The sequence below is a fragment of the Equus przewalskii genome, chromosome 22 (genome assembly GCF_037783145.1).
Source record: "Equus przewalskii isolate Varuska chromosome 22, EquPr2, whole genome shotgun sequence".
Lineage (NCBI taxonomy): Eukaryota > Metazoa > Chordata > Mammalia > Perissodactyla > Equidae > Equus > Equus przewalskii.
This window is the reverse complement of record NC_091852.1, coordinates 36,870,443-36,892,767: the sequence shown is the minus strand read 5'-3', so window position 1 is coordinate 36,892,767 and position 22,325 is coordinate 36,870,443. Positions and strand designations below refer to the sequence as shown.

At 36.4% G+C, this 22,325-nt stretch overlaps 1 protein-coding gene across 4 annotated transcripts in view; it reads right to left on the bottom strand.

Annotated features, from left to right (window-relative positions):
* The window catches only part of DENND4C (DENN domain containing 4C), a 113,561-nt gene that overhangs the window by 72,832 nt on the left and 18,404 nt on the right, over nucleotides 1–22,325 (bottom strand). For all 4 annotated transcript variants that reach the window (XR_011531336.1, XR_011531337.1, XM_070589755.1 and 1 more), the window contains exon 2: nucleotides 5,154–5,475. Coding sequence is in view for 2 of the 4 variants with exons in the window: in XM_070589755.1 (XP_070445856.1) it covers nucleotides 5,154–5,458 (305 nt within the window). In the remaining 2 variants the exon portion in view is untranslated. The remainder of the gene's footprint in view (nucleotides 1–5,153; nucleotides 5,476–22,325) is intronic.

Here is a 22,325-nt window from a genome sequence, read left to right as displayed (position 1 = left end):
TACCAAGCCATGCTGTGGCAAGCATCCCACATATAAAGTGGAGGAAGACGGGCACGGATGTGCGCTCAGGGCTAGTCTTCCTCAGCAAAAAGAGGAGGATTGGCAGCAGATATTAGCTCAGGCTAATCTTCCTCAAAAAAAAAAATGCACAGAGAGAGAATAGAAAAGCTCTTCATTATAGAAAAATGCCAGTTGAAAAATGTATTCTTTAAATGGTAGACTTAGAAAAGTCTCATTTTACATGCCCCAATTAAGATCTAATTCAGGCAATGATAGATGAATGCTAAAAAACAGTAAGTGAAATGGTGAGAGGGAACAAGACATTTAAACAATGCCCATGACTTGACAAATTACTTAAATAACAGAGAAAATAAAATGCCTTTACAAAAGACATCTGAAGATTACCATCTTAACTGAGTGACTGAACTTAGCATCACTAATCATGGGACAATTTGACACAACATGCTTTCCTGATACTAGCAATACTTGCCAAAAACAGTTATTCTTGCCAAAAATAGTTAACATAAATTTAATCCAGACTTTAAACGTAACATCCAGTTTACAGGAAATAATGACAATAAAAGAACAAGTTAAATGACATAATGAGGAAATAATCAGATAAATCTAGAGTGTGGGGTATTCTACAAGACAACTGGCCTAGACTCTTCAAAATGTCAATACAGCATAGGAATAGTCCTATAGCATAGGACTGTTCTGGATAAAAAGACCAAAGAGGCATAAGTAATGCAATGAGTAAATCATGACAGGATTCTGGATTTATTTATTTTTTTAAAAAAAAGGTATAAAAGCATTCTTGAGACAACTGCGAATGTCTGGATAGGGAACAGGTACTGAAAGATACGAGGAAGTTATTAATTCTCTATAAACCCTGTTATACAAGAGCATGTCTTACGGGATGCATGTGAAGTATTCATATGAGAACTAGCGTGATATCTCAAGCCTCCTTTCAAACAGTTTAGCAAAAATATGGAAAAGTGTTAATTTGTTGAATCCAGGTAGAAAGTATATTGTTCATTATACTAAAGCCTATTGTTCAGAAGGAAAAATACTGATGTTTATTATAATATTTTATCTTTTCTATAAGTTTGAAAATTTTCAAAAAACAAGTGTTGGAGAAAAAACTCATTTGAAAGTCAATGAATCAGATAAATAGAAGATAAGAACTTTGTAGAGTCTATCATTCTTTATCTTAATAAACACATCTGACATATAAGATAATATACTGTCCTGTTTAAATTATACTTTATAGAGTATTTGACATTGAGGGAATAACAGATCTCACTTTAATTAACATCTTTTCCAGAAAAAAAAACTACTATTTTTATAAATATCTCAGTTTATTAAACAATTAAAAAGGTCAAAAGTTTGACAAGAGTGTTTCATATTTAGTTGAATGAGATAGGTGTCTGTCTTTACAGTGACTAGTAAGTTTTCCAAACTTCACTAGTGTGCTTAATTGGGAGGGAAGTGAGGAGGACAGGTCAACACACTTAAGTCACCACATATTAACAATTATCTGACCTGCAGAAAAGCATTTACCACTATGATTAGCCAAAAGACAGCCACACAGTCTAGCAAACCTGGATATGTAAACTAGCATAACAGAAATTAGAAGCCTTAGGGAAGTGCAAGATGTTTAAGAAAGGGCCACTTGCAGTCTGAAAGCAACTAAGTATAGTATCTAACTTATCATTTTATTTTTAAGTTGTGCCCCTGAACCACAAGCAACAACAGTCTTTCAGAGATTCACATCCTTTCAATCACGACTGTATGGTACGGGAGGTTGTGGGGGAGGATGTGAAAAGATGGCCTTTAGGGACTGGCCCCGTGGCCGAGTGGTTGAGTCCGAGCGCTCCACTGCAGGCGGCCCAGTGTTTCGTCGGTTCGAATCCTGGGCACGGACATGGCACCGCTCATCAAGCCATGCTGAGGTGGCGTCCCACATGCCACAACTAGTAGGACCCACAACTAAGAATATACAACTATGTACTGGGGGGCTTTGGGGAGGAAAAAGGAAAAAAAAAAAAAATGACGGCCTTTAAAGAGTAGCTAACAGAGGGAACAGTGAGGGCTGGAACACAAGATAACTCCCTGGCTGGTTTCCCTTCAACTGACATGGATATTACCAAAATTTTATCTTATACTCATCCTCCTGTGGATATTACCTTTCTTCTTAAGAAAATCATAGAGAAAATAAAAAGAACTGACAGTAAAAACATTACATGTGCTGAATCACTCCACTACAACCAATAATTTGTGTTCACATTCATTTTCACCTCATTTCCCCCTCTCAAAGGGAAAGTTCCTCGCTTTAAAGACTAATCCAGTCACCCCTGCTGTTGACATTACCCCTTCAATCTGTTTCATAATTTTATTCTATCAAATATCTCCTCCTATTTCTATATTTTCACTCTTCCTTCTCCACTCGTTTCTTTCTTTCAATATAAAGATGTTCAAGGTTATCCTCTGGGAGAAAGGTTAAAAAACAGCCCTGTCTCTGTATCCCCTCACCCCATAAGTATCCTAAACCACTGCTTCTGGAGATTTTGTGGAAATATAGATTCCGGATCAGTAGGTCTGGGGTAACGCCTGAGATTCTGAATTTCTAACATGTTCCCAGGCCTTACGGACAACATTGGTCCATGGAACACACCTTGAATAGCAAAGCACATAACTATCTTCTCTTTCTCCTAAAGTCAAGCTTTCAAAAAGAAGCCTCTATTATTCCAATAGCCAATCACTTCACAACCCTTTCTAACCTGGTTCCTTGTTCAATGATCCTACAAAGTAGATTGACCACCCTCCTAACCGTATTGACTTGAAGGAAAATCACAGAAGCTAAACAAGACGGACAACACTAAAGGAGTTAAATAGGTGCTGCATAAAGGTCACATAAGAGAAGAACAAATCATCCCTTGGCTTTGGAAATTTGAACATAATGAGGACCTTACGACAATCTCACCAGAGCTCTGCTGTAACAGTGGAGGTGGTGATGAGCATAACAAGTGGTGGTCAAATGCAGCAGCTCACTATCTTTCTTAGCGTCTGAACAACTATCAATAGAGCAATCAGAAACCAATTCTTTAAAAAAAAAAGAACAAAAAAAACTTCATGGGACAACCAGGGAAACTTGGATATATGATGATATTAAGGAATTGATCATTTTTCTGGTGATACGATGGTTACACTAAAAGAAAGAGATTCAACATAAAAAAATCAATCACTGTAATATATCACATTAACAGAATGAAGGAAAAGTCCACATGATCAACTCAATTAATAAAGAAAAGGTGGCCGGCCTGGTGGCACAGCGGTTAAGTTCACACATTCTGCTTCTCGGCAGCCCAGGGTTCTCGGATTCAGATCCCAGGTGTGGACATGGCACTGTTTGGCACACCATGCTGTGGTAGGTGTCCCACATATAAAGTAGAGGAAGATGGGCATGGATGTTTGCTCAGGGCCGGTCTTCCATAGCAAAAAGAGGAGTATTGGCAGTAGTTAGCTCAGGGCTAATCTTCCTCAAAAAAAATGAAATAAAATAAAGAAAAGGCATTTGATAAAATCCAACACACTTTCATGAGAAAAATCTACCATAAAACAAGGAATAGAAGGGACCTTCCTTAACATGATAAATGGCATTTATGAAAAACCCACAGCTAACATCATAACTCAATGGTGAAACATTGAAAGATCAGGAATGAGACAAGGATGCCTGCTTTTACCACTGCTACCCAACACTGTACTCTCGTTCCAGCCAGAGCAATAAGACAAGGAGGGCACACAGAGTAAACTGCAAAGGAAGGAGTAAAACTCTATTTCCAGACTACATAATCCCATATATTTAAAACCCCAAAATTCCACAAGAAAGCTATTAGAGGGAAGGGGGGGTGGGGTAAAGGGGCACATATGTATGGTGAAGGATAAAAACTAGACTATTGGTGGTGGGCACGATGCAGTCTATACAGAAACTGATATATAATAATGTACACCTGAAATTACACAATGTTATAAACCAACATGACCTCAATAAAATTTTAAAAAAAAGAAAAGAAAGCTATTAGAGCTAACAAATTCAGCAAAGTTGCGGAGTACAAGATTAAGACATAAAGTTAAAATTCTGCTGTGTTTCTATACATCACTAACAAACAATCTGAAAAAGAAATTAAGAAAAGAACCCCATTTATAATAGAATCTAAAAGAATAAAATACTTAGGAATAAAATTAATCAAGGAGGTGAAATACATATACATTAAAAACTATAAAACACTGCTGAAAGAAATTAAAGATGACCTAAATAAATGGAAAGACATCTCATGTTCATAGGTTGGGAGACTTAAATATTGTAAAGATGACAATATTCCCCAAACTGATCTACAGATTGAATGCAACCCCCATCAAAATTTCAACTGTATGTTTTGCATAAATGGACAAGCTGATCCCAAATATTTCCCAAGACGCTCTCAAGTACCTATAATACATTTTTAATGACTGATGATAATTACAATAAACAGAACAGCTTAATATATGACATGTATACAAGATAAAGTATTACAGGTATTCTAAAAAGCACATCTTATTTACAGAAGAGTCAATACAGACATTTTTGGAACAAAAGCTTTTACAAAGAAGAATGTTCTTCATTGGCTGTGAACTAGATACTAAATACCTCATAACAATTACACTCCTTCTAAACTGTAAATACCCTCCTCCTGGCACCAAAGCCCACACAGCACAATCATGTTTTTTAAAACAGGAATGCTCCTTTGTTAAATGAGTTCAGAGCTTCGCAAAAACGCATCCCACAACCCAAGTAGCTCCTTAAAAATATACTTTTATTGTAACTTCTTGTTCTTTTATGTTTAATTAATAAGCTTATCTGCTAAGTAGGATAGAAACAATTACATTTCAAGCTCTAATGCCTTCATTTCAAAATTCTTTTGAAAGGAAATGATCTAATGGTTCAAGTATAATGCAGAGAAATTCAGTAAGAGTGGACAGAGATATGTAGTATCTTACTATACTTGATCCTGAAGTAACAAATAGAACTACTGAGGATTTCAAATTTCTATTCCTATACACCTTAAATAAATTTTATTCTCTTCACTATAGCAAAAGAAAATAAGTCAGCGTACCCAACGTCGGTAAGGGGTGGTTTGTTTCTCCCTCTCTTATAACACAGGAAGAGTTCTGGGCTTTTCAGGCTTCCATAGTTCAAGTTTGCTTGGAGAGCTGACGGAGTGGCTTCAACACAGGTGTAACCTTCAGGTACTGTTTCCCCAGCTGATTTGTTAATAACTGCAATGTCTGTAATTGGAGCTTTAGGTCCAGTTGACTTAGTATCTAAACGATTTATTTCTTGATCCAAAAGAATAGATGTATCAGTAAGACCTGCCACGACAAAGTAGTCGGTCACTCTTGGCCCTTTGTCTGCTATCATGGTTGCTATAATGTTTCCTAGAAGAGGGGGGAAAAAAAGACATCAATTAAATAAAATACTTTATCCTGACTCACTAAAATTAAAATACTCCTCAGTTAACAGTGACCAACTAGCACACTTTTCCGTAGGATTTATAATCAAATTGTTGTCACTATAGAAGAAGCCTGTTTCAGCGTCATCTTGTCAGCTTTTACCTCCTACAAGGTACAAGTTTATAGCACCAATTCATTTGTAAGACAACTATGATCATTTCAGGTGCCTAAGGCTCTGTTAAGAATAATCAAACTGTTGGAGGTGAGCTACTGTGCTTTCCTTTGAGCAAAATGCACTTAACGAACAATATTTGGACCATTTGAAAAATCATTCTTTTAAGTTAAAGAAATCTTAGAGCTAAGTTTCACATTTAAACAAACAAACTGAGTTCATCATGAATTAGTCAAGGTCTAACACAGAAAAACAAAGGTAATAGTAATAAATATGATCACACCAGTCTCTTACTAATTCAGTTAGCAGTCTATCCCTTATAATTTAAGAAACTTTATAGAGACATCATGTAAACTAAGTTCAGGAATCATTAAATATTTCATATATAAATACCAGATAGAATATAAAAAACTAAAGCCAAAGAAGACAAAATTATATAAAATACACATTAACAGAGTTAGCTACTACAAATGAAGGTTGAGTCAAGATTTCCATTAAGTTTACACTCAGTACCCCTAAAAACAAAATCAAGCTTCTGAGGTTTTAAGTATTTCCATGGATTTTAAGCGTTCTTTAAAAACAACTTTGCTGAGGTGTAATTTACATACAATAAAATGCACATATTTAAAGTATACAATCTGGTAAGCTTTCACAAATGTATACACCTATGAAACCATTACCACAATCAAGATAGTGAACATATCCAACACCCAAAATTTTCCTATACCCTTCACTATCCCTCCTTCCCTCCCCAGGCAATGAATGAACTGCTTTCTGTCCTCATGGATTAGTTTCTAGAAATGATATAAACGAAATCATACAGATGTAGTCCTTTTTGTCTTAGCTTCTTTCACCTATAATTATTTTTTTATTGAGGTCATACTGGTTTATAAGGTGTAATTTCAGGTGTGCATTATTATATATCAGTTTCTGTATAGAGTGCATTGTGCTCACCACCAATAGTCTAGTTTTTATCCTTCACCATACATATGTGCCCCTTTACCCCTTTTGTCCTCCCCCTACCCGCTTCCAGTAATCACTAATTTGTTCTCTTTATCCACATGCTTGTTTATATTCCACATGGGACACTCATCATAATTATTTTGAGATTCATCCATGTTGTTGTCTACATCAGTAAGTTCATTCCTTGTTATTCCTGAGTAGTATTCCACTGTTGAATATACCACAATATGTTTATCCATTCACCTACATTAACAGACATTTGGTTATTTTCAGTTTGGGCTATCACAAACAAACCTGTCATGAACACCCATGTACAAGCCATATGGACATATACTTTCATTTATTTAGGTAAATTCCTAACAAGGAATGGCTGAATTCCATACACCTGATAGGTGTATGTAGTTCTAAAAAACTGCCCAATAGTTTTCTAGAGCGTATCATTTTACATTCCTACCATCAGTATGAGAGTTCTAGTTGTTTCATATCCTCTCCAACATTCTGTGAAGTCAGTCTTTTTAATTTAGATATTTTAATAAGTCTAGAGTGATACTTAACTGTAGTTTTAATTTGCATCTTTCTAATGACTAGTGATGTTGACCATCTTTTCATACGCTTATTTTGCATCCATATATTTTCTCTAGTGAAGTATCTATTCAAATCTTTTGCCCATTTTTTAATTGGGTTGTTCGTTTACTCACTACTGAGTTTTGGAAGTTCTTTATGTATATTTTACAGACAAGTCATTTATCAGGCATATGCTTTGCAAATATTCTCTCTTAATCCATGGCTTGTTTTCTTATGCTCTTAATACTGCCTTCTGAAAAGCAGAAGTTTTTATTTTTGAGGAAGTCCAATTTATCAATCTGTTCTTTTACGGATCATGCTTGTGGTGTCATATTTAAAAAAATCATTGTCTAATCCAAGATCACAAAGGTTTTCTCTCATGATTTCTTCTAAAAGTTTTATAACTTTAGGTTTTACACTGAGATCTATGATGTATTCTTATTTAACTTTTGGACATGGTATGAGGTATGAATCAAGAGTCACTTTTTATGTATAGATATCCAATGTTTCCAGCACCACTGGTTGAAAAGACTATCTTTTCTCTAATGTATTGCCTTTGTATCTTTGTTCAAAAACGACTTACCCAATATGTGTATATTTACTTCTGAACTCTCTATTCTGTTCCATTGATCTATTTGTCTATATGTCGGTACCACATGGTTTTGATTACTATAGCTTTATAATGAATCTTGAAATCAGTCAGAGTTAGTCTTCAACTCTGTTCTTCCAAATTGTTTTTAAAAAGGTCCTCAGGATGGGTGACATCAGCAACATGGCACAGTCAGCTCACCTGGGACTCTCTCCCCTCCAAATTACAACCAAAAGGAGCAACTGCTTTCCAAACAAAAAAACTCTTAATAACAGAAATCGTCAGAGACCCACAGCAGACAAATGACAGAGGGCAGAGAGGCTGGAGCCTCACTCGGAGGAGCTGGGACGGGGTAAGAGAGAACTTTGCTCCCTCCCCTAGAGACTGGGATCGCTGCCATGGGTCAGGGAAGGAGAGGGGGAGGGGCCACACATCTGTGGATCGTCCAGGACTCCCACCGCCTGTGCAGCGGGAAGCCTCTAATGGGGAAAAGCTTTCGCATGGGGGACCCCATCAAGCCAAGGCCTGGGAAACCAGAGAATGAAAACTGATCGGAATCCAGGTCTGCAAACGAGAGAAAGTTCCCCTCCTTCCCCAACCTGCAATGCGAGCTGCCATCGCGCTGAAGGCGGAGGGCTCAGAACGCACGGCTCTCGACCCCCATCTAGCAGCGACAGGCTGTAACTGCAACCAAATAATACTATCATGCGCAAAAACCGCTCCTCCACCACTCAACAATTTATAAAAGCTCCAGACCAAAAGGAAAACAATAAAAACACAGAATTATGTCCTGAAGACTTGGAAATAGCTAAAGCAAGTGACAACGAATTCAGAGTAGCTATCATCAAAACACTCAATGAGGTAAAGGGAAATATAGAGAAACAAGTCAACGAGTTCTGCAATTACTTCACAAAAGAGATTGAAACTACAAGAAGAATCAATCAGAAATACTACAGATGAAAAATACAATGGATCAGATAAAACAGAATACAGACTCCCTGAATGCCTGTGTAGACATCACAGAGGAGAAAATTAGCATAATCAAAGATAGACAGGCTGAATGGCTCCAGACAGAGGAAGAAAGAGAACTAAGAATTAAAAGAACTGAAGAAAATCTCCAAGAAATAGCTGACTCAGTGAGGAAATGCAACTTAAGAATAATCAGAATTCCTGAGGGCATGGAAAAGGAAAATGGAGCAGAAAGTGTGCTCAACGAAATAACAGAAGAGAACTTCCCAAATCTAGGGATTGAGAGAGAAATGTGTGTGGAGGAAGCTTTCAGATCTCCTAGATTTGTCAATGTAAAAAGACCGAATACAAGGCACATAGAAGTAAAAATGGCAAAAACGAATGACAAAGAAAGAACATTCAGGGCAGCAAGGCAGAAGAAAATAACCTACAAAGGAACCCTATCAGACTTTCAGCGGATTTCTCTACAGAAACCTTACAAGCTAGGAGAGATTAGAATGACATATTTAAAACTTTAAAGGATAAAAATCTTCAGCCAAGAATACTCTATCCAGCAAAAATATCTTTCAGATATGAGGGAGAAATTAAATCTTTTCCAGACAAACAAAAGCTAAGGGACTTCCTAGCCACAAGACCTTCACTAAAAGAAATACTCAAGAAGGCTCTCATACCTGAAAAAAGAAAAAAGGAGAGAAAGGGGTCACAAAACACAGAGTAGGGAGACAGACAGAATCAGAAGAGGATAGCAAATATTAAACTACAGCATTATGATAAAGGGAAGGAAATCACCAAAGCAAAGACAATCTTATCACTCTAACCACAAACTCACAACACAAGTTGGAATAAGAGATGAAAATAACAATTTTGGAGGGGAGGAGGAAAGGGATTGAATCAGTCTAGGCTAAGGAAGTAAGAGACCACCAGAAAATGGACTATGTTATACACAAGATTCTGAATACAAACTTCAGGGTAGCCACTGAACTAAAAAGGAGAACAGAGACACAAAACATAAATAAGGAAAAATCTAAGAAACCCAGCATAAAAAATTGCAGAAGTCAATGGGTAGGCTAAAACACACAGGACGAGAAACAAAGGAAACAGGAAAACCAGAAAACGAGTGACAGAATGACAGCATTAAGCCCTCATGCATCAATAATCACCCTCAATGTAAATGGACTCAACTCTCCAATAAAAAGACACAGAGTGGCAATATGGATTAAAGAACAAGATCCAACAATTTGTTGCCTCCAGGAAACACACCTCAGCTCCCAGGATAAACACAGGCTCAGAGTGAAGGGGTGGAAGACAATACTCCAAGCTAATAATAAACTTCTAAGAAAGCAGGTGTCGCAATACCTATATCAGAGAAAACCAATTTCAAGATAAGGCAGGTAAAGAGAGACACAGAGGGCCAATATATAATGATCAAAGGGACACTTCATCAAGAAGAAATAATGGTTGTAAATATCTATGCACCCAACACAGGAGCACCAAAGTTCATAAAGCAACTATTAACAAACCTAAAAGAAGATATCAAAAATAACACAATAATAGTAGGGGACCTCAACACCCCACTCACATCAATGGACAGATCATCCAGACATAAAATCAACAAGGAAACAGCGGAGTTCAACGAAAAGCTAAAACAGTTGTACTTAATAGACATATATAGAACACTTCATCCAAAAACAGCAGAATACACATTCTTCTCAAGAGCGCATGGAACATTCTCAAGGATAGACCATATCTTGGGAAACAAGGTAAGCCTCTACAAATTTAAAAAAATTGAAATAATAACAAGCATCTTCTCCGATCATAATGCTATAAAGTTAGAAATTAATTACAAGAAAAAAGCTGATAAAGGCACAAGGATGTGGAGACTAAACAATATGCTATTAACAAGCAATGGATCATTGAAGAAATTAAAGAAGAAATCAAAAAATACCTGGAGACAAATGAAAATGATAACATATCATACCAATTCATATGGGATACAGCAAAAGCTGTATGAAGAGGAAAATTCATCACAATACAGACACATCTTAACAAACAAGAAAAATCCCAAATAAGCAATCTTAAACTACACCTAAGTGAATTAGAGAAAGAAGAACAAAGAAAGCCCAAAGTCAGCAGAAGGAGAGAAATAATAAAAATCAGAGCAGAAATAAATGCTATTGAAACAAAAAAGGCAGTAGAAAGGATCAATGAAACAAAGAGCTGGTTCTTTGAGAAAATAAATAAAATTGACAAACCCTTAGCCAGAGGTAAAAGAAAAAAAGAGAGAAAGCTCAAATAAACAAAATCAGAAATGAAAGAGGAGAAATAACAACAGACTCCACAGAAATACAATGGATTATAAGAGAATACTATGAAAAACTACATGCCAACAAAATGGATAACCTAGAAGAAATGGATAAATTCTTGGACTCCTACAACCTCCCAAAGCTTAGTCAAGAAGAAGCAGACAATTTGAACAGACCAATCACAAGGAAAGAGATTGAAACAGTAATCAAAAGCATTCCAAAGAATAAAACCCCAGGACCAGATGGCTTTCCTGGGGAATTCTACCAAACTTTCAGAGAGGATTAAATACCTATCCTTTTCAAGCTATTCCAAAAAATTAGGGAGGATGGAACACTTCCTAACACATTCTATGAGGCCAACATCACACTGATACCAAAGCTTGACAAGGACAGCATGAAAAAGGAGAACTACAGGTCAATATCGTTGATGAACATAGATGCAAAAGTTCTCAACAAAATTTTGGCAACCCAAATTCAGCAATTCATCAAAAGGATCATACATCATGATTAAGTGGGATTCATACCAGGGATGCAGGGATGGTTCAACATCCGCAAATCAATCAACGTGATACACCACATCAACAAACTGAGGAATAAAAACCACATGATCATCTCAATAGATGCAGAGAAAGCACTTGACAAGATCCAACAGCCATTTATGATAAAAACTCCGAACAAAATGGGGATAGAAGGGAACTACCTCAACATAATAAAGGCCATATATCACAAACCCACAGCCAACATCAGACTCAATGAGCAAAAACAGAGCGCCAAAATATGGAGTCCTCTGAAAACAGGAACAAGACAAGGATGCCCTCTATCACCACTCTTATTTAACATAGTACTGGAGGTCCTGGCCAGAGCAATCAGGCAAGAAAAAGGAATAAAAGGAATCCAAATAGGGAGGGAAGAAGTGAAACTCTCGCTGTTTGCAGACGACATGATCCTATATACAGAAAACCCCAAAGAATCCATTGGAAAACTTTTAGAAGTAATCAACAACTACAGCAAAGTTGCAGGGTATAAAATCAATTTACATAAATCAGTACCATTTCTATACTCTAATAATGAGCTAACAGAAAAAGAACTCAAGAACACAATACCATTCACAATCGGAACAAAAAGAATAAAATACCTCGGAGTGAATTTAACTAAGGAAGTGAAAGACCTTTACAACGAAAATTACAAGGCTTTTCTGAAAGAAAGGGATGATGACATAAAGAGATGGAAAGACATTCCATGTACATGGATTGGAAGAACAAACATAGTTAAAATGTCCATTCTACCTAAAGCAATCTACAGATTCAATGCCGTCCCAATCAGAATCCCAATGACATTCTTTACAGAAACAGAACAAAGGATCCTAAAATTCATATGGGGCAAGAAACGACCCCGAATTGCTAAAGCAATCCTGAGAAAAAAGAACACAGCTGGAGGCATCACTATCCCTGACTTCAAAACATACTACAAAGCTACAGTAATCAAAATAGCATGGTACTGGTACAAAAACAGGTGCACAGATCAATGGACCAGAATTGAAAGTCCAGAAATAAAACCACACATCTATGGACAGCTAATCTTCGATAAAGGAGCTGAGGGCATACAATGGAGAAAAGAAAGTCTTTTCAACAAATGGTGCTGGGAAAACTGGAAAGCCCCATGTGAAAGAATGAAAATTGATCATCCTTTTTCACCATTCACCAAAATAAACTCAAAATGGATCAAAGACCTAAAGGTGAGACCTGAAACCATAAGGCTTGTAGAAGAAAATGTAGGCAGTACACTCTTTGACATCAGTATTAAAAACATCTTTTTGGACACCATGTCTTCTCAGACAAGGGAAATAATAAAAAGAATAAACAAATGGGACTTCATCAGACTAAAGAGTTTCTTCAAGACAAAGGAAAACAGGATTGAAACAAAAAAACAATCCACTAACTGGGAAAAAATATTTGCAAGTCATACATCTGACAAAGGGTTAATATCCATAATATAAAAAGAACTCACAAACTCAACAACAAAAAATCAAACAACCCAGTCAAAACATTGGCAGGAGACATGAACGGACATTTCTCCAAAGAAGATATACGGATGGCCAATAGGCACATCAAAAGATGTTCATCACCACTGATGATCAGGGAAATGCAAATCAAAACTACACTAAGATATCACCTTACACCCATTAGAACAACAAAAATAACTAAAACAAATAGTAACAAATGTTGGAGAGGTTGTGGAGAAAAAGGAACCCTCATACACTGCTGGTGGGAATGCAAACTGGTGCAGCCACTAGGGAAAACAGTATGGAGATTCCTCAAAAAATTAAAAATAGAACTACCATACGAGCGAACTATCCCACTTCTGGGTATCTATCCAAAGAGCTTGAAATGAGCAATTTCAAAAGTCCCATGCACCCCAATGTTCATTGCAGCATTATTTACAATAATACTAATAAAGCCAAGACGTGGAAGGAACCTAAGTGCCCATCAACAGATGACTGGATAAAGAAGATGTGGTATATATACGATGGAGTACTACTCAGGCATAACAAAAAACAAAATCGTTCCATTTGCAATAACACGGATGGACCTTGAGAGAATTATGTTAAGTGAAATAAGCCAGACAGAGAAGGACAATCTCTGTATGACTCCACTCATAAGAGGAATTTAAAAATGAAGACAAAGAGAACAGATTAGTGGCTACCAGGGAAAAGGGGGGTTGGGGGGGTGGGCACAAAGTGTGAAGGGGTGCACCTACAACACGACTGACAGACAATAATGTACAACTGAAATTTCACAAGATTATAACCTATCATTAACTCAATAAAAATTAAATTTAAAAAAAGGTCCTCTGTATTTCAATAAGCATTTTAGAATCAGCTTGTCAATTTCTACCTCAAAAAACTGCCTCATAGGATTTTAATTGGGATTGTGTTGAATCTGCAGGACAACTTAAGGAAGACTGACAATACTGAGTCTTCTAACCCATGAACAAGGTTTATCTCTGCATTTATTTAGATTTTTAAAAATTTCTCTCATGAATGTTTTGTAGTTTATAGCATGTAAGTCTTTCACATCTTTTGTCAGATTTATCCTTAAGTACTTAATACTTTGGATGTTGGGGCCAGCCTGGTGGAGCAGCAGCTAAGTGCGCATGTTCCACTTCTCAGTGGCCCAGAGTTCGCTGGTTAGGATCCCAGGTGTGGACATGGCACCGCTTGGCAAAAGCCATGACGTGGTAGGCGTCCCACATATAAAGTAGAGGAAGATGGGCATGGATGTTAGTTCAGGGCCAGTCTTCCTCAGCAAAAAGAGGAGGATTGGCAGTAGTTAGCTCAGGGCTAATCGTCCTCAATAATAAGAATAATTTAGATGCTATTGTAAATGACATCATTTCCTTTTTTAACTCAATTTTCACTTGTTCGTTGCTACTATAATTACAACTGATTTTTATACATTGATTTGTAAAATGCAATCTTGCTAAAGTTGCTTATGAGTTGTAGAGCTTTTCTGTAGGTTCCATCAAATTTTCTACATAGATAATAATGTGTCTGTATATATAGACAATTTTACTTCTTTCTTTCCAATGTAGATGCCTTTTCTTTCTTTCTTTTTTTTTTATTGCACCAGCCAGAACACCCACTACAATGTTCAAGAGAAATGGTAACCAAAGAAGACATACAAATGACCCATAAGCACATGAAAATATGCTCAGCATTATTAGTCACAGCAGCATTATTCACAAAAGCCAAAAGGTAGAAACAACCCAAGTGTCCACCAGCAGATGAATGGATAATCAAAATGTGGTATATCCACACAATGAAATATTATTCAGCCATAAAAAGGAATTAAATTTTGACAAATGCTACAACACGGATAAACTTTGAAAACATTAGGCCAAGTGAAATAAGCCAGACATAGAAAGACAAATATTCTGATTCCACGTATATGAGGTACCAAAAATGGGCCAATTCAGAGAGACACAAAATAGAATAGAGGTTACCAGGGGCTGGGAGAGGGGAGAATGAATTGTATACTTACAAATGGTGAATATGATAAACAGTATGCCATCTACATTCTACCACAATAAAAAAGAGAGAGAGAAAATGCATCAATAAGCATCTCTCCACATTAAGCTTTTGAGCTTCTATTAAGTTATAGAATAAATTCCCGGAGTTAGTTTTCTAGATTAGAATTTATAAACGCCTGCATAACTGTATAACATGTAACTGTTATATGTTACCTTTTGCCTTTTGAAAAGAATATACCAATCTGCCATGGCAACAGTAATGTATGTATGGTCCAATGGGTGATATAATTGTATTGATGTTTATTGCGGTAGAGTAAAACTGGTCTAAGGTAGCTGTTTTAATACACATTTCTTTGATCAAAAAAAAGAGGAGAGAGAAGTGTTGACGGTGGACATCTCTGTTTTGTTCCTAATCTTACGGAGAAACCATTCAGTCTTTTACCAGTAAATATGATGTTACTTGTAGGTTTTTCATAGCTGCTCTTTATCAAATTAAGGAAGTTCCTTTCTATTCCTGAGACTTTTATTGGGAATAGATGTTGGATTTTATCATATGTGTTTTGTGCATCTCCTCAGATCACATACTTTTTCCAATCTTTATCATAATGAATTACATTGATTAATTTTAAAGTTATTAACCAACCATGCATTCCTGAGATAAACCCCACTTGATGATGATATATTATCCTTTTTATATATTATTGGATTCTATTTGCTAAAATTTTCTTTGAAATTTTATATATGTTAATGAGGGATATTAGCCTGTAGTTTTCTTTTCCTGAAATGTCTATCTGGTTTTGGTATCAAGGTAAAGCCATTCTCACAGAACGAACTGGGAAGAATTTCTTCCTCTCCAATTTTCTGGAAGAGTTTGTATAGAACTGGCATTATTTCTTCCTTAAACATTTGACAGAATTCACCTGTGAAATCATCCGCATCTGGAGTTTTCTTTGTGGGTAGGTTTTTAACTATAATTTCAATTCCTTTAACATATATAGAGCTATCAGGTTACCTACTTCTTGGTAAACTTTCATAGTTTGTGACTGCCTTAGTTCATTCAGGCTGCTATACCAGAATACGATAGATTGGGTGGCTTAGAAACAGTGGAAATTTATTTCTCACAGCTCTGGAAGTTGGGAAGTCCAAGATCAAGGCACTGGCAGATTCAGTATCTGGTGAGGACCGGCTTCCTAGTTCACAGAAGACTCTTTTTGCTGTAACTTCACATAATGGAGGGGAGCGAGAAGGTCTCTTTTAGAAAGGCACTCATCTCATTCGCGAGGGTTTCACCCTCATAACTGAAGCACCTCCCTTTAAAACCCCACCTCCAAATACCATCACATTAGGGATTACTTTCAACATAAGAATGTGGGGGGGACACAAACATGAAGGATATAGCAGTGTCTTTAAAGGAACTGGTCCATTTCATCTAAGTTGTCAATTTATTGCATAAAGTTGTTTATAATATTCCGTTATTATCCTTTTAATATCTATAGACTATGTAGTGATGTCACCTCTCTCTCTCATTCCTGACATTAGTAATTTGTGTCTTGTCACTAGTTTACCAATTTTATTCATGTTCTCTAAGAACTAGCTTTTGGTTTCACTGATTTTTCTCTATTGCTTTTCTGTTTCATTGACTTCTACTTTGACCTTTATTTCTTTTCCTGTCTATATAGAATTTAATTTGCTCTCCTTTTTCTAGTTTCTTAAGGTGGAAGCTGAGGTCATTGATTTGAGATCTTTCTTCTTTTCTATTGTAGGTAGTGCTATAAATCCCCCCACACCCAAGTAACATTTTAGTGGCATCCCACAAATTCAAGTACGTTGTGTTTTCTTTTCATTCGGTTCAAAACATTTGTTAATTTCCTTTTCTTAAAGTATTTTCTTTGACCAATGGGCTACTGAAAAGTATGTTTTTCAGTTTCCAAATTTTGTACTTGGGAATTTTCCAACAATCTTCTGGTTATTGATTTCTAACTTAATTACATTGTGGTTAGAGAATATACTGTGTATGACTTGAATTTTTTTACACTTCATGAGACTACTTTTATGGCTAAGAATATGGTCTATCTTGATAAATATACCATGTATACTTTAGCAGAATGTGTGTTCTGTTGTTGTTAGACTGAGAGCTCTACAAATGTCAATGAGGTCAAGTAGGTTAATAGTGTTGTTCAAATCTACTTATACCTTGCTGATTTTCTGTCCACTTGTTCTATTCATTAGTAAAAGAGTGGTACTGAAATCTCTGGCTATAACTGTAGATTTGTCTATTTCTCCCTTCAGTTCTATCAGTTTTTGCTTCACGTATTTTGAAGCTCTGTTACTAAGGGCATAAACATTTAGAACTATTATGTCCTTTTAACCCCTTTAGCATTATGAAATGAACTTCTTTATATCTGGTAAAAAAAATAGTCTGTATTAACAAAAGCTTTTGAAAAGAATTAAAATACTGGTAAAAACTAAGTTAGTTTAATAATTAAATTTCATTTCCCAACTACAGCTAAGCTAATCTTTCAGAATCAACTTCATTTCACTTTACTGTTTAGAATGGCATACATTTTAATAAATAAATACTGTTAACACCAACAAAACGTTATTAACTTCAACTTACAAGACCAAATGTAGTTAATACAATTCCTGTCACTGTAACAAAAAGATTTCCTTAAAGCTTCAAAAATATCTGTGTGTTCCTTGGTGTCCCAAACCACGCAGAATGAATGATGAACTTTGTTTAAACCACAAAGAAAGTACAGTTCTATCAAAGTTATTTGCTACATTTAAGCAATTTAAAATAGGGCCTTGGTGATTCCATTTAGAAAGCATTAGCAACACCAGTTACACTGGCTGGGTTACGAAACTACAAAATTGAAAAACTAAGCTATTTCAGATAAAATTCCCTTTTTCAGAACACAAAGCAATGTAATTCTCTACTGTTGCACCTGCCGCTGAAAGTTTTGTAAAGAAGGGTTGCACACACAAATGCCTAAAGGGCTCAGGCAGGACATAAGAGTCGTGGGAACTACAGAATGCAGGCAGCCACTATTAGTCAGATCCATCCAACTGTTGCCAAACGGACTTGGCAAAACCAGAACCTCCTTTTTGCCGTTTTCACAGAAGCCAGAAATCAGGACTTTTATGTAAATTTCCAAGTTTTAAAACCTTGGCTACTAATTCAAAATTCTTAAACACTAGTAAGTTCAAACAAAACACATAAGCAGGGTATACTCACTCTAAAGGTTAAAAGTCTAGAAAAGAACAATTCCTAAATTCCATTAAAAAAAAAATTGACCTGGTTAAATACCTAACTTTACCTGGTTAAATACCTAACTTTACATGTGAACCAATGAACCTAACTATATATAAAATTGATACTATAACCATATAGAAGGGAATGAAAAAAGAACTAATCCAGGTAACTTCTGAACGATTCACTTTAATATGAAGAAGTGAAAAGAAATCTTGACCTTTACTTAGAAGGCCTGTTTTTTGTAGCGGCATTGTTGTAGAAATTCTGAAATTAGTCTGTATGTACTCTATGATTGAACAATTGTTGGAAGCCAGAGTTCTTGCTAAGAGAAAAGGGAGATATAAATATGGGATAGGAGAAACCAAGTAAGAATCTGTGTATTGGGGCCAGCCTGGTGGCACAGCGGTTAGATGCGCACGTTCCACTTTGGCGGCCTGGGGTTCACTGGTTCCGATCCCAGGTGCAGACATGGCACCACTTGGCAAGCTATGCTATGGTAGGTGTCCCACATGTAAAGTAGAGGAAGACGGGCACGGATGTTAGCTCAGGGCCAGTATTCCTCAGTAAAAAGAGGAGGATTGGCAGCAGATGTTAGCTCAGAGCTAATCTTCCTCAGGGAAAAAAAAAAAAAGAATCTGTGTATTAGAATGAAATTAGGGGTATCAGTATGAACTCACAATTTTAAAATACATTCTACTAAATGCAATGTGGCATCCTGAACTGGATCACAGAACAGGAAAAGCACATTAATGTAAAAACTAGTAAAATTAAAATAAAATCTGCATCTTAGTTAATAGCAATGTAACAATGTTGATGTCTAAGCTTTAACAAACGTACTATGGTAATGTAAAATGTCAGCCGAAGAGGAGTACAGGAACTCTCTGTACTATTTTTTTCAACTTTTGTATAAAGCTAAAATAATTCAAAAATAAAAAATTTAGGGGCCGGCCCAGTGGTGCAGTGGTTAAGTGTGCATGTTCCGCTTTGGTGGACCGGGGTTCGGTGGTTCGAATCCCGGGTGCAGACATGGCACCACTTGGCAAGTCATGCTGTGGTAGACGTCCCACATATAGAGGAAGATGGGCATGGACGTTAGCTCAGGGCCAGTCTTCCTCAGCAAAAAAAGAGGACTGGCTGCAGATGTTAGCTCAGAGCTAATCTTCCTCAAAAGAAAATAAAATAAAAAATTTAAATACATGCGTATCAACATTATTGATAATAGACAAAAAATGGAAAGAGCTCAAATACCCATTAGCTGATGAAGAAATAAATAAAATGTAGTACATCCATACAATGGACTATCATTCAGCAACAAAAACAAATTAAGTACTGATATATGCTACAACATAAATAACCCTCAAAACATTATGCTAAGTGGAAGAAGTCAGTCACAAAAGACCACATATAGTATGGCTCCATTTACATGAAATGTCCAGAATAGGCAAATCTATGTAAAAAGAGAAAGTAGATTGGTGGCTGCCTAGGGCTGGGGGGAAATGGGGAGTGACTGCTAAAGGGTATGGGGTATCCTTTTGGGGTGATAAAAATGTTCTATCATTGATTTTGGTGATGGTTGAGCAGTCTGTGACTACACTAAAAGTCAATGAATTGTATACTTTAAATGGGTGAATTGTGTGGTATACGAGTTATATCTCAATAAAGCTATTAAAAATGTGTGTATGTGTATTTCCTCCTTCCATTTGCTAAAAAGAAAATCCAGACGCAGTGTCATTCTACCACCAACGAAATACTCAGCACCTAAATCTTTGTTTCTTAAAACCATTCCCCACCATTCCTTGGAGAAATGACCAGTTCCAAGGCTGCACAAGAAAAGCACAAGATACACCTAGAACATCCTATGCAAGGTAAAAAAAAAAGCACTGCTCAAAGACTAATGGAGGTCTTTTCAAAAGGACACAGGAACTGGTTTGGAGGGTCTCCCACTGGCCAAACTGGGAACAACTGCAGCATCAAAATGAATAACAGTAATGGATTACAACACACTGATTTTTGTTTTTTAAGCCTTGAGTACATACTGATATTATAAAACAAAGGAATGAAGGGAAGAGAAGGAAAGGAAGGCTCTTCACAATAGAATGCCAACTAATAAACACAGAAGGAATGATCAAAAACCATTTTACAATCATTATAGTATTCAGATTCAAGCAAGAATTATCAATGGATGCTAAAATCACTGGGTACAGGCTGTTGGAAATAGGACATTTATACAATCTCAAAGTCTTTCTCCAGAGATACTAATAATTTACAAAGGAATAAAATGTATCATCAGAGAAAGCTTATGGCCATCACTTTAACCAAGTAATCAAAGTTATCCTAATAATTGGTCAAACTGATATTATGTGCCTTCTGATATGCACTAAGAAGGACACCACATTAGCTATGTAGTATTTCTGACAAAAATGAACAGCCTTAATCTAATCATGAGGAATTAGGCAGACAAACTCAAACTAAAGGGTCAAATTCTAAAAAAAAAAAGAAAGAAAGAAAGAAAATCAATATAATGAAAGGGGGGTAAAGTCCAAGGTACTGTTTCAAATTAAAGGAGATTAAAATCTGAGCACCAGGGGACGGGCCCTGTGGCCAAGTGGTTAAGTTCAGGCACTCTGTTTCAGCAGCTCAGCGTTTCACCAGTTCAGATCCAGGGCACAGACATGGCACCACTCACCACTCATCAGGCCATACTGAGGCAGCATCCCAGATAGTACAACTAGAAGGACCCACAATTAAAAATATACAACTATGTCCCGGAAGGCTTTGGGGAGAAAAAGGAAAAATAAAATCTTTAAAAAAAAAAAATCTGAGCACCAAAATGAGTGACAACAGAAAGATAACAGGCAAATCTCCAAACACTTAGAAATTAAACTCACTTCTAAATAACTCATGGTTCAAGAGGAAGTTTAAAGAAATTATAAAATATTTTGAACTGAACAAAAAGACATATCAAAATTTGTGAGATGCTGTTAAAGCAGTGCTTACAGCGAAATATACAGCATTAAGTACTTACTAGGGAAAAAAGCAAGCTCTCAAATTAACAATCTAAACTTCAACCTTAAGAAACTAGAAAAAGAAGAGCAAAATAGGGGCGGGCCCCACGGTGGAGTAGTTAAGTTTGCACACTCCACTTCAGAGGTCCAAGGTTTCGCCAGTTCGGATCCTGGGTGCAGACATGGCACTGCTCATCAGGCCATGCTGAGGCGACATCCCACAGAGCACAGCCAGAAGGACCCACAACTAAAATACACAACTATGTACTGGTCGGGGGGGAGGGGAGGCCTTGGGGAGAAGAAGAAAAATAAATTTTAAAAAAAAGGATAGCAAAATAAACCCTCAAAAAGGCAGAAGGAAGAATACAATAAAGGTAGAAAAAGAAAGAAAGGGATGGAAGAAATAAAGCTGTCCCTGTTTGCACGCATGACTGTCTATGTGGAAAATCTACCAAATAAATGACAACTAAATACAATGAGTGATTCTAGAATGCATCTGGGAACAGAAGAACAAAAAACCGCTATAAGGTATAGTATCGTAAAAATTTCACTGTAAACTATATGTTAGATAAATCTGTAACGAAGCTAATTTTCCTAATGTGATCACTGTATTGTTGTGTAGGAGAATGTCCTTGATTTTAGCAAATATATGATGAACTTATTCTCAACTGATTTCTAAAAAAAATGCAACAATATGCATAAACAGAGCAAGCAATAACCCGGCAAAATGTTAATAACTGGTAAATCTAAGTGAAGGATATAATGGGAGCTCATTACAATATTCTTAGAACTTTTCTCAAGGTTTGAATATTTTTTCAAAATAAAAAGTTTTTTTAAAAAGCAGTTCTCACCCTTTGAGATTTCAACAAAAGTATAGAGAAAAATGGAAGAAAGTGGGAAAGGTAAGAAAATAATGAGTGGAATAACACTGGTTTCAGCTCGAGAAGTAGGCAGGAAAGCAAAATTGCTAATATGATTATTCCCAATT